General features: G+C 32.5%; 2 protein-coding genes across 4 annotated transcripts in view; one reads left to right on the forward strand and one right to left on the reverse strand.

Moving 5' to 3' along the window:
- Positions 1–981: 981 nt before the first annotated feature.
- LOC107925176 (lysine-specific demethylase JMJ18) overlaps positions 982–13018 on the forward strand; it is a 35130-nt gene continuing 23093 nt past the window's right edge. Inside the window, exons 1-11 of one of the 3 annotated variants that reach the window (XM_016855776.2) lie at positions 982–1362; positions 2467–2538; positions 2956–3033; positions 3122–3628; positions 3726–3950; positions 4434–4595; positions 5359–5727; positions 5847–6930; positions 7029–7132; positions 7257–7454; positions 7891–8508. In XM_016855776.2, the coding sequence (XP_016711265.2) occupies positions 1321–1362; positions 2467–2538; positions 2956–3033; positions 3122–3628; positions 3726–3950; positions 4434–4595; positions 5359–5727; positions 5847–6930; positions 7029–7132; positions 7257–7454; positions 7891–8235 (3186 nt within the window). In that variant the 5' untranslated portion in view covers positions 982–1320 and the 3' untranslated portion in view covers positions 8236–8508. Of the gene's footprint in view, positions 1363–2466; positions 2539–2955; positions 3034–3121; positions 3629–3725; positions 3951–4433; positions 4596–5358; positions 5728–5846; positions 6931–7028; positions 7133–7256; positions 7455–7890; positions 8509–13018 lie in introns of those variants that run through there. The other 2 variants (XM_041079438.1, XM_041079437.1) reach the window with 2 other exon arrangements.
- On the reverse strand, positions 10017–10744 carry LOC107925058 (vetispiradiene synthase 3). The gene is made up of 2 exons (XM_041079439.1): positions 10503–10744; positions 10017–10423 (listed from the first exon to the last, which is right to left on the reverse strand). Exons 1-2 carry the CDS (start codon positions 10671–10673, stop codon positions 10127–10129), a joined length of 468 nt encoding a protein of 155 aa, XP_040935373.1. The 5' UTR covers positions 10674–10744; the 3' UTR covers positions 10017–10126.

Raw genomic sequence — 13018 nt, forward strand, 5'->3', positions numbered from 1 at the left:
AGAATTAAGAGAAAATTAAACCTTAAAGAAGGGAGAAATAAGTCAAGCTTGTAATCTCAGGCAGGTATTTTACTTTTTAGTATTATTATATTAAAAAGAAAATTCTTTAGTTATTTTATTATTAATTATTCACTTTATTTTATTTTGGCTTAATATATTGATTTTTCCCTAAACTTGTCAACTTTTCTCACATTAGCTTCTAAACTTTTTTTTAAATCATATTAATCTCTAAAGTTGACAACCGTTAACGACATTAATTCATGGAAATCGAGCTTCGTATAAAGAAAATGAAAACCCATAAAAGGCTAGTTTAAAAAAGAAATCTATATATTATTTTCCGGCTTTCTGTTCACTATATACAAGGCGATACATTTTTTTCTAGACTTTTGATTAGACATTTGCGATCATACTTTTCTATTTTAGTGTTCTTCACATATTTTCAGACAAAAAAAAATTGAACGTTGATTTACAAATATTTGAAGATGAAATTGTTGTTGGTAAGTGCTCGAAACTTTGGGCTAAAAACTAACCTCCTCTTAGTGAAGAGATGAGTGAGTAGCTAATTAGAGGGAATTGATTCTCTAGACTTGTAGATGAGTGACAAAAAAATGAGTCAAAAGATCAACAATAACTAGAAGACGATGGTAATGAAATTACTTTTTTGAATTTTTATATATTTTTATTTTATTAAATCAATTGATTTAAAAAAAATATTTATTTATAAACATGTCATTACGGGTTGGTTGATTTTTCCACAAATAAAAAAGGTTACCGGCATTAGTTGTAGCCTGTAGGGGTTCATCTGTGTAACAGCTGTTAACTTTAAGGGTGAATATGATTCCAAAAAAAGTTTAGAGGTCAATGTGAGAAATTTATCAAGTTCAGGGGTCAATCTATATATTAAGCATTTTTGTTTTATTAGAATCCTACTTCCAACGTGTCTTTTCAAAACGGTTTACCGAGTCAAATATGAAATATATCTATTTGATTAAAATTAAAAAAAGAGACCTTTACTTAATATTTATGAAAAAAAAAAGAATATTTTTTATCCTTAAATTAAAGATAAAAAAAAAAAAAAACGTTTCCTTTCTGGAATTGAACTAAAAGAATTTAATGTTAGGTTTTTTTATTTAAACAGAAAGGAATGTGATTTGGATTTGATTTGATTTCTTTGGCGAAATAAAATCAGAAACTCGTTCTTAGGGTAGAAACTTTTTATTTATTCTCAAAAAAAAAGAGAGAGAGAGAAAATTTGACCGTAAAACTTTATTTTTTAATTATAAAACAATTTTTTTCATAATTTTTTTTCGTTCCAATTGAATGGAACAGTTGAAAATTGCAACAAATTCTTATATGAAAGAGGTTAGGTTCTCTGTTTCTCTTTTTTTTTTCTCTTTTTAATTTAAATATATTTGATTCCTTGTTTTAAATATGCAGATCTGTGTATGAGGAATTTGTTTCTTTCAATTGTTTTTTTTTTTGGTGATATTGTTTGTTTTTTTTGGTTGAGAAAGTTTTGATATTTGGGCATTGGGTCAAATAAATAGCTAATTAGAACCTGTTGTTGTGATCAATGTTGATTAAATTTCTGTATTTTGTTTAAAAAAAAGTTGGGATTAATATACAGAATCTGTTCACATTCAGAGCCCTAGGAAAGCATCGTTCTTGAGATTTCTTGTTCTCATTTAATTATTGTATTAGATTTGACTTTCTGTTATGGATTTTTCTTTTTTTTCTTTTTGGTTGTCAGATGGGAATTGCTTCAAAGTTTTTTGTTGTATGCATGAAATATTTTCTGGGAATTCATAATCTATCACTTAGAAATTATGTCTGCCCAGTTTTCTGTTTATAAGTTTTACGATTGATTTAGAATCAATTTTGGTTTTTAAATCTCTTGGAATGCATTGGTTGGGGGGTGTTTAGTAAAGGTATAGATCACAAGTTGCTGTCAAGTATGGCTATTCGTTCGTATAGTACAAGGCATGGCTGAAGATCGAATATCATTAAAGTTCATAGGGAACATTAGTCGCAAGTCCTTAACTTGAAATCTTGATATCCTTCTTAACTTGGTTGAAAGAAACTTTTTGCCATTGCCTGTGATCAACTTAATTGAGCACCTATTTCCGAGTGTGAGATTTAAAGAGTGCTAAAACTGGGTGATATTCCATTATTGTTATCTTCTATATGCTGGTTGATGATGTATGATGTTTGTGTAGAGTGAAGGAATTATACTGAGATTCTGGTTGTTCATGTTGATAGGCTTCTCTTCCCTCCTCCCGAATGCATGCATATCTCTATGCAAATTTTTGTATGCATTTGAATTTGAGTATATGTATAAATATTGATGAAATGGGTCATACTTTATAATTTGTAATGTGATACCATTATTTATGCGCTTAATTTTAGAATGCCTGGTTCAGGCTAACGAACATAAAATTGTAAATTCCTAACTAAAGACTATTACAGGATCATTCTTCACAACTTTCCATGAAAAGAGATAATAATATTGAGTCTTTGGGCAGTCCTCGACATCGAAGGGTAAGTTAATGCATGACCGCTTTGTGCGTGATATATATGTTGTACTCCTTGCAATAGGTTGATGATAATGACTTTTCTTTCTTTTTGTGTTCAAAGGCATTAAAGTAGGCAGTCTGAATCCAAGGGTATATGGGTTTTCTGCACAGGTTTTGATAGCAGTCTTTTGAAATTTTAGGTCTCTTTGTGTATTTTTAAAGTTAGTGGCAGAAAATTTTGACATGATACCTAAAAGAACACAGTTATAAATGTTTTGAAAGAAGTGTTTTGTTGAGATTCACACTTGCAACTAGAAAGATAATTATCTTATTTGAAGTGGTCTACATTGAGCTACACTGTTTAGTGTGAAATCATCTGGAAATCCTCCAAGTATATGTTTCTAAGTTCTGTTGCTTAATGATGATTGTTGGTATGTTTTAGGTGTCAGCAAGATGGGATCCAGATGAACCATGCCGGCCTAACATTGATGATGCCCCAGTGTTTTATCCAACTATTGAGGTAATCTTATCTTTTAATGTCACAATTTTCTTTTACAATATTTCTTTTTGATAACAGTGCTTAGAATTTATGATGTTCCATTCATTAGGAGTTTGAAGACACACTTGCCTACATAGAAAAAATTCGTGCTGAAGCTCAATCATTTGGTATATGTCGGATTGTTCCGCCACCTTCTTGGACTCCACCCTGTCCTCTTAAAGAGAAAGATATATGGGAACATGCTAAATTTTCTACAAGAATTCAGCAAGTTGATTTACTTCAAAATAGGGAGCCAATGAGAAAGAAAAATAGAAGCCGGAAACGGAAACGGAGGAGGCATTCAAGAATGGGAGCTACTAGAAGACGAGCCAATTCTAGTTCAGAATCTGTTGTTACTTCTGAGACTGATGAGAAGTTTGGCTTTAATTCAGGATCAGACTTCACTCTTGAAGAATTTCAGAGATATGCAGATGAATTTAAGGAGATGTACTTTCAAAGGGACTGTAGTGAGGATTTAGAGTCCAGTATGATCGAATGTAGGCAATGGGAACCGTCTTGGGAGGACATAGAGGGTGAATACTGGAGGATAGTTGAGCAGCCAAAAGATGAAGTTGAGGTGAGGAGTATGTTCATCTCATTGCTCCTCTCTATTATAAGATATTATTCATGGAAATCCCTGTTTACTTCTACTGGAGTTTGCTTTTGTATTGCAGGTATATTATGGAGCTGACTTGGAAACAGGAACATTTGGCAGTGGCTTTCCTAAGGTGTCTTCTGTGTTAACTGGAAATGATGCAGATAAATATGCAACGTCAGGTTGGAACCTAAATAATTTCCCACGCCTACAAGGTTCAGTGTTATCTTTTGAAGGATGCGATATATCTGGAGTTCTAGTGCCATGGCTCTATGTGGGGATGTGCTTCTCATCATTTTGTTGGGTAGGACATAAAAACTGCTAGAATAGCATTCCTCTTAGTTCACATGATTAAAATAAATTAGGATATAAATGATACTGGTACTCAACACCGTCCATTCTTGTTTTTGTTATTCACTTTTAGAAATGTACAACAACCTTCTCATAAACTCGTAGTTTTGAATTTGTCTGGCAGTATGGTCCCCTATTGCTGCATGATCCTCTATGGTTGCTTAACTGCAAAGAATTTTATAAATTTAGACCTTTTGCAAATGCAATCATTTACTGGAAACATTCTCTCTAACTTGTGATTTTTAATGAAATATTCAATGTGAATTATGCTTTCTATTCTTTTGTGTTTTAGGTTTGAATTCTGAATATCATTTTGTTTTTATGAACATGCGAATAATAAATTTACTGATAAAATTGTAGATTCAGAATCCCTTTTTGATAATTTGAATGGTGACTCATTCCTTTTCTCATTTTAACTTTATTATGGTTTGAGCAGCACGTTGAGGACCACCATCTGTATTCGCTAAACTATATGCACTTTGGTGATCCAAAAATATGGTATGGAGTGCCGGGGAACCAGGCTACCTCCTTGGAGGCTGCAATGAGAAAGCATCTGCCTGATTTGTTTGAAGAACAACCTGACCTACTCAATGAATTGGTGAGAAACATATTTGTTTATACTTTTATTCTTTATTTTATTTTATCGCTCAAAAATACATTTTATCACCTTTTTTGTTTTTGCTTATTTTTACACTTCTTTGTTGCTTCTTGGAGTCATGCTTGTTTTCTCATTGGATAGATGGTGTAGAACAAGAATTCTTAAATCAGAAGTCCAGTTCTTCATGTAGCCTCATTTCATCCTGCATCAGTAAAATTTTGTACACTTTAAGAGATGAATAATGGTCAAATTTTCATAGTTTTGGGCACCTAAACATGCACTTTGGTGTCTTATCAAATCTCAATAGGTTATAGATGTAGGAATCTGGACCCAGGCTTCCAACGCATCAAGGGATCTAAGAGAATTGTGTATAAAAGAAAGACATCTGGGTTGCTTTATCAGCAGGCAATTTATATTTTGTATAAAATTTTGTTCTTATTGTAGATAAAGAAAACTGTTAGTTGTTCCGATGTGATTGTTAAACTGCACCTTGGAATGTGATTCGAGAAGGTCAAGTTGCATTGGTACCTGTTGATATTCATCATGGTCATCGTACAGTGTTTCCCATTAAATCATCTCTACTTGAAATTTCTGAACGAAAACCTGTGAAGTAATTCTTTAATATCTTCTACACTTGTTTGTTCTTTCATTTCATGGAAGTATTTTTTTCATAGATGTTGTATTTGTTCCTCATCTCACGTCCATTTTCTTATTCCTTAACTAGTTTGTTACATGCATGAAATTTATGATTCACCTTTGGCAGGTCACTCAACTGTCTCCTTCAGTTCTGAAAGCTGAGGGTGTACCAGTGTATCGGGCCGTACAACATTCTGGGGAGTTTGTTCTTACCTTTCCAAGAGCGTATCATGCTGGATTTAATTGTGGTTTCAACTGTGCTGAGGCAGTGAATGTTGCTCCTGTTGATTGGCTAGAACATGGTCAACTTGCAGTTGAGCTCTACAGTGAGCAGCATCGCAAGACATCACTGTCCCATGACAAGCTACTCCTGGGATCAGCTCGGCAAGCCATCCAAGCTCTCAGGGAGTTACATGTTCTTGGCAGAGAAACGCCAGGAAATTCGAGGTGGAAACGTGTATGCGGGAAGGATGGGATGCTTACGAAGGCATTTAGGGTATATTCTTCTCTCTCACTCTAAAATAATTGTGTAAATTATAAATATTCACATAATAAGTGAAAAACTTACTTATATCATTATGTGCACTAATATATGTAAATTATCATTGTTAATAGATGAGAAAGCAGATGGAAGAGGAACGAGTAAATTGCCTTCCCCCTGATATGCCTGTACGAAAGATGGAAAAAGACTTTGATTTGGAAAGTGAGAGGGAATGTTTCTCTTGTTTCTATGACTTGCATCTATCTGCCTGCAGCTGCAAATGCTCTCCTGAACGATTTGCTTGTCTTAAACATGTAAAGAGTTTCTGCTCATGCCAAGATGAAGACAAGTTTGTCCTCCTTCGCTACACCGTTGATGAATTGCAAATGCTAATTGAAGCCCTAGAGGGAGGATTAGATGCTGTTAAACTATGGGCATCCAAAGATCTCGGGTTGGTTTCAGGTATTGATTGTGATGCTTATTTGTCTAAGTGGGTTCAGGACAGTGAGGTATTAAAATTTGAGCCTGCTCAACCAAGGGAAAGTTTCTCTTGTTCCTCAAGAGTGGAAGAAAAGATGGATATTAATACTCCTTACTTGTATGGTCATTTTTCTTCGGAGGTCTCACCATCAGAGCGCCAGCCTGCGACTAAATTAAAAGCCTCTCATGTCACCTTGGATAGTCATAATAACGTCGTAAATGTTGGAGTCCTTGTCATGGAAAACAGAACGAACTCGGAGCAGGATGCCTGCATTGACTTAAATCTTGATATTATATCTGATTATCCTGCAACTGCAAGGAAGTCTATTTGTGATTCTGATAGCTCCACTAACCACAGTGTAACTGATGTTGAGACATTTTTGCGAGAGAAAAGTTGTGGATTTGATGAAGTAAGAGAACCTGTTCTAAAGAGACTCAAGAGTGACTGTAGCTCATCAGTTTCTCGAGAATATTCCGAGAAGTATCAGCATTCAATTTCAACAGGTCATGACGGCTTTGAGGGCAAGAAATTGTTCGGCGTTGAACTTCAGTTTCCACATATCAATGCAGGACAATCAAATACCTTGTTGAAGGCAGAAACTCTCAACTGCTCAGATGTAATTGCGTCTATGGCTCACCAAGGTCATCCATTGTTGAATCGTGCTGTTGAGCCTTTAAATTTTGGATCCGTAATTTTTGGAAAACTATGGTGCAACAGCCAGGCCATATTCCCCAAAGGTACATAACAATGAAATTGGATCTGATTTCTTACTATTTAATTCACAGTTTCTTTCTTTCTGGTATTAACTTTTTAGATTCATGCTCGACTTTTACAGGTTTTAGAAGCCGTGTCAAGTACTTTAGTGTGCTCGACCCAACAAAGATTTCTAGTTACATTTCTGAAGTCTTGGATATTGGGCTACTTGGACCTCTATTTAAGGTGAGATTACCTCTTGTTTGTCTACTAATTTCGGGATAAAGGTTCACTCATAAAACTTTGGCAATGGGGATGTCACTGAGTTAGCCTTCGCGTAGAACCTCATGTGTATTATGTTATATTTCAGGTTACTTTAGAAGGCTGCCCTACCACAACCTTCTCGAATGTGTTGCCTAACAAATGTTGGGAAATGGTGCTACAGCAGTTAAATCAAGAAATCTTGAGGAGGAAAAACCTAGGAGAAAGTGGGCTCCTACCTTTGCAATCTCTGCAGAGCATCAACGGGCTCGAAATGTTTGGATTTCTCTCACCACCCATAATTCAGGTAATGATGCCTTTATAAACTTGGAACATTTCTTAGCTAACAACTATCAGATTAGAAATCCTTCTGTAACCAAACATGATCCATATGGTTCTTATCATGATATGGAATATGGCTTAGCAAATACAATGACGTGATAAATAGAAATGTCATTTATTAATCCTTATGTATTCTACCGCACCTTTGTTGTGGATATAAGTTGTCAAGAATCTTCCAAATACATGGAAAATGTAGTAAAAAATGAACCTACCCATGTCGGACATGCCACTTCCATGGTACGGTAATGACCATAAACGGATAGTACTGGAATTCTGCACATAGCAGGTACTCATGCAAGCATGCATTTGTCTAATAAAACAAGAGAACCGTTTTTCTTAATCAATTTAGTTGTGATATCCGTGTTCTGTTATTTATTTCCTAATAAATTGCTTTCCTCTAGGCAATTGAAGCTCTCGATCCCAATCATCAATGTTCGGAGTACTGGAATCACAAGACTGCTTGTGTTAACAATGAAGTTAAAAAGTATGCGCTTGGATTGAGTTGCTCGGTAGGCGAATCAAAAGCAAAAATTTTTGGTGTTGATTTGACAAAGCAAGATCATGAAGATCCCAATCAACATTCTGTTGATGAAGAAATACAGGTAGTCCTAAGAGGACTTTTCAAGAAGGCAAGTCCTGAAGAGTTGAAAATAATGCGCAGGATACTCTGCAGCGACTCACGGAGTCCCGAACGGCGAATGGCATATGAAACATTGATGGAGGAGATCCGTAAAACATGTCAATAAATAGTACTATTCCAAAAATAAAGGTAAAAAGAAGAGAATTAAATTAGTTCTGGTAGTTGATTCTGTTAGGGAGTAGATAAATTTAGCTTTGATTATCAGATTTCATGCTGATTCTTTCAACTGCTGATCCGGTTCCGGTCTTATATCCGAAGTCCGGTACGAGCAATATTGTGATTCACAGCAAAATCCTCCATTGTTAATGCCACTAACTTATTATAGATAACATTGCAGAATTTTGGTAACCTTACTGAAATAGATGTCATTTTTAGTAAATAGTCTTTTGCTTTCACATTTAGTATTTGTTTTGTTTTTGTTAGCTTAGGAAGGACTGAAAATTCCCTAATGATAATCATAATAAAAATAATGTTTCAAAATTCCTCAATGATGAATATCTAGAAAGTTTAGAGATTTTTTTTTTGAAAAAAAAAAGGTGAGGAATGATATAGTAAATTTCTTTAAATTGTTCTTCATGAGTTAGAGGAATGATATAGTAAATTTCTTTAAATTGTTCTTCATGAGTTAATATTTAGGTTAAATATACCAAAAATGTCTTTAAGTTCCTAAGTTATTTTTTATATAATTTTAACTTATAAATACCATTGATTTTAATATTAGATTTTTTATTTTTTTAAATTTAGGCTCTTAATTTCTTAATCAAAATTCTTAAAAGAGTCATTGTGTACTTATAAAAACCTTTGATTTTAATATTAGATTGGTTTTTTCTTTTTTAGAAATTTAGGAATTAAAATTTTTAAAAGAGTAATTTTTTATAGAGTGATTGTGTTATGTATGTAACTGTTTTCCAAAAATTTTAAAACATTATATTTATTTTTATATTTATTTTTATTTAATAAACTATTTTAATTAAATCCATATCAGCTTAAAAATAATAATTTAAGTGCTTTTTTAATATATTAATTCATATTGTATTTTGAGTATTTTTGCTTAATTTAAAAAAAAATTATTTTCTTACAAATATTATGTTCAAAAATATTATAATTTTCGGAAATATAACGAGGGCATGTTGTAAAGAAAACCTTGCTTTTACAATTTTTATATAAATAATCGAATAGTATTATAACGTACCATGGTTGAATAATATAAGAGTGACATTATTATTTTTTTTTGTAAAAAAAGAGTGACTTTGTTGTTGAAAAGTTTTTTGTTTACAGTTGGATGTATTTGGTATGTTTTTGTAATTTCTTTAATCTGTTTTTTTTATAAGTTTAAATTTTGCTATTAATCGTATCTATACATAAATTTTGGATTTAGTTCATATACTTTAATTTAGTTAATTTTAATTTTTAAATTTTTAAAATTTTGAAATTTTAGTCCTAATTAAATAACATCAATTAAATTTATTAAGTTCTACTATTTTCAAAATATTACGTGACAAATATATTATCACATGTATAATGATATGTCAAATTTCTATATTTACATATTACTCACGAAAAGATCAGTTGATAGATTTAAAAATCAACATTGAATCAAGATTGAATTTTAAAAATTCAAAAAGTATAAGAACCAAGAATAATCAAATTAAAAAACATGGACAAAAACTGTAACTTCACCATAGAATATGGCTAATAGTAAAACTTAATGAAACATATTTAATTGTTACCGTTTTGAGTCGAGTTTTAAATTTTAAAACTCGAAATATATTTAGACTAAAATTATTTAAATCAAAGAAACTAAATCAGCTTAGATTAATGCAAGCTATTTTAGTTTTACATATTTTCATAATTATATATATATGATTAATATTCCAAGAATCCGAATGCAAATAATTGATGTAGAGTGGAGTAAATTAAAAATATAAGGAACACTGCTAATGGCATACAACCAATCCGAGTTTGAGTTTCTCTGAGAAGCTGTCGTTAGGCTTGATTTAATCGCAAAGGGGTATGGGATGAATGAGCAGTTTGGCGATGGCATCTTTCAAAGATAGTTCAGGCCTTGTGAATCCATCGTCTTTCTTGTAAAGAACCAAAACTAAACGTGCAACGTTAAGAGCTCGCACCGCAATTTTGTTTGAGACAGGCATTGGTTTAAGACAACCTTCGTTCATGTCTTTCCAAGCAACCTCAATCATTTCCCTGTAAGCTTCGACCGCTTCCTGTCTTGTAACACTATATTGTTTCATGTAACAACTGGTTCCACAAACCAGTCCCCTCTTTTCTTCATCCTTAATTTCGCCATTAACACATTCCTCGTCACATAGCTAGAAGAGTTTTTAGAAGAAAAAGAAAAGGTGAGGGATATACCTCATTAGTTGTGATATCATCATAGAGACGAGCAATTTTGTTCACGGCTTTGTGAAGTTTGTTATCAGTATTGATCAGCCATTGATATGCAGTTTCATCCGCTTCTTCCATTCCTATCAAGGCTTGACAGACTGAAACAAGGCCTGCACTTGACGCCATTGCAGTGTCCATATACTCATCAAATGTTGGCACATAACTTCTATGCACCCAACGTCGCTCAACAAAACAGGCTTCTGCTAATTTCTTGAACTAGTCTCCAATAAAAAATAATTAATTAACCATAATAAACTTTATGTTGTGATGCAACTTAAATTAAAAATTTGAGGGATCTTAAGGACTATTCTAACTGTCGAAACGTGAAATATCAGTTCAACCAGACATTTTCAATAAGCAAACATCTTTGGTGTGTTCTTATGTCTTGGTTGATGACCATGTATTGTATTAAGGAATGAATGAAGTTTTATCTCAAAACAACCTCAATGAAATGACTCCAACTATGCATAGGCTCATAATTAAAGTGTACGAGACTAATTTAAATCAAATTATGTTGAAGATTGCATGTCCAACTATGTTGAATGATTTTCTACCAACAAGTTTGGTGGGATCTTTGTATAAGATTATTTTGAAAACCTTAAATAATAGACTGAAAAAAAGTGTTGAATAAAATGAAAAATGGCACACAGCTAGAGTGTTTAATTTCATAGATGGGTGACAAATTATGGATGGATACTACTTACATGTGAAATGTTACATTGTATGAAGAACTGATGCAATGTAATTTACCTCATTTATAGTGTAGGAAACGGCATAGGATCTCCCTTCCTTTTCCACCTTGTCCTTGACTTGGTTGTGAATATTTAAGATAGTCTCGTAAACAAGTTTCAAGTAATTTGTTGGAAGGTCATCTATAGCATCAATATCAAATCTGCGCACCACTAATTAATTTTAGTCATAATTCATTAGAATATTACTAAGAATTTATATACAGTAGAGTAATTTTAAAAATAAATTAAACCTTTGGATTGCATCGGTGAAATATTGGAGTTCTTCATAGGTATTATACGCATCGTAAGTATCATCAATGAGTACTAAAGTTGATAGTAGTTTAGCATATATGTTGCAAGCACGTGCATAACATGGTTCAAAATAAATCGCTATTGCCGAGAAAAAGCACTCCACGATTCTATTTCTTGCATATGGAAGCCTTGATTCCATATTTTCTTCTTTCCACTCACTGTATGCCCCAAGCAAGCATGACATTAACTAAGATTTTAGAAAACGAAAAGTCTTACCTTGGGTTCAAAATAAAAATAAAAAAGAGTTCTCATTACCTACAAAGGTTGCTTAGTTCCTGTTGAAGCATCATTTGGATCCGGTTGAAATCATGCTTGGCAAACTTTAGTAATGTCTCATTCCTTGCTTCATCATCATCTTTTTCGTAAAAACATATATATTGCCTTGCTTCTAGTCTTGGAACCCCTCTTTGGTAGGGACAATAGAGGGCATTTTCGATGTATTGGGCATAGTGTGTACTTGTTTGGCTCACCATAGATTTCAATTGCGATGTTGTGAAAGTACAAGCTTCATCAAGAATGAGTTCGCCATTTATTCTAAATTGGGAAGCTTCGTATAAACTTATCATCCCTTCTGTATCACTAACTTTGAACTCACCATCCCCATCCTTGAACTTGTTGAAAATATCTAATTACATTGCATTAGTATTTTCAAATAATAATAATAATAATTCAAATCCAACTAAAAATACTAATAACGTAATGGTTTTTTTTATTAATAAATGCTTCTGTGTATATACTAAAAACATAGAAAAGATACATAAAATGTTATAAGAGTAAAATCAATAACTTAAATATTAGGTGGTCAAATCAATCAATTTATGATTCAATCATCACAAAATAAAAAATTCACAAAAAAATAACACAAACAAATAATAAAAGTAGCATAAAACATATAATATAAAAATTATAACAATAAAATTAATTACTTAAACTAACTTATTAATGATTTTTAACTCATTTCGACTTAATTTTTTTATAATTTCGACACCTCTTGATTTTAGGATACTAGAGTTGATTTCATCATTAATTTTCAATTTAACTGTTTTGTCCGGTCTAATTTAACAACCATAAGTAAAATAATAATTTTAAAAGTCGAAAGGATGGATCAAAGTAAGTATTTACTATTCCACGACACAAGTCTATCTTTTAAAAAATTCATTTGACACAAATCAATGTGAAATCAATTTGAATATATAGTCCTTGTAGGATAAGCACTTACCCGAAGATATATTATAACCATGAGATCTGAAAACTTGAAACATAATCGCGATATCGTGCAAATTATTATCACTATTATGAATGAGTTGGCTTAATGTATCAAAACAGTGAGTTAATTGTTGCTCTATTTCGATCTCGAAGTGATGGGAAACTCCTAGGCGACATAAGCAATTTATCAAAAGAATATTTTGTAAAGGATCAGTTGTAGAAGCCATTAACATA

This window comes from Gossypium hirsutum, chromosome A10 (genome assembly GCF_007990345.1).
Source record: "Gossypium hirsutum isolate 1008001.06 chromosome A10, Gossypium_hirsutum_v2.1, whole genome shotgun sequence".
In the NCBI taxonomy this organism is placed as follows: domain Eukaryota; kingdom Viridiplantae; phylum Streptophyta; class Magnoliopsida; order Malvales; family Malvaceae; genus Gossypium; species Gossypium hirsutum.

Bases quoted from the DNA above. Each gene is read 5' to 3' on its own strand.
- LOC107925058 (XM_041079439.1), bottom strand. From the start codon at position 10,673: ATGGACACTGCAATGGCGTCAAGTGCAGGCCTTGTTTCAGTCTGTCAA. The intron at 10,424-10,502 runs GTATATCCCTCA...GGCGAAATTAAG, and splicing joins ATGATATCACAACTAATGAG to GATGAAGAAAAGAGGGGACT.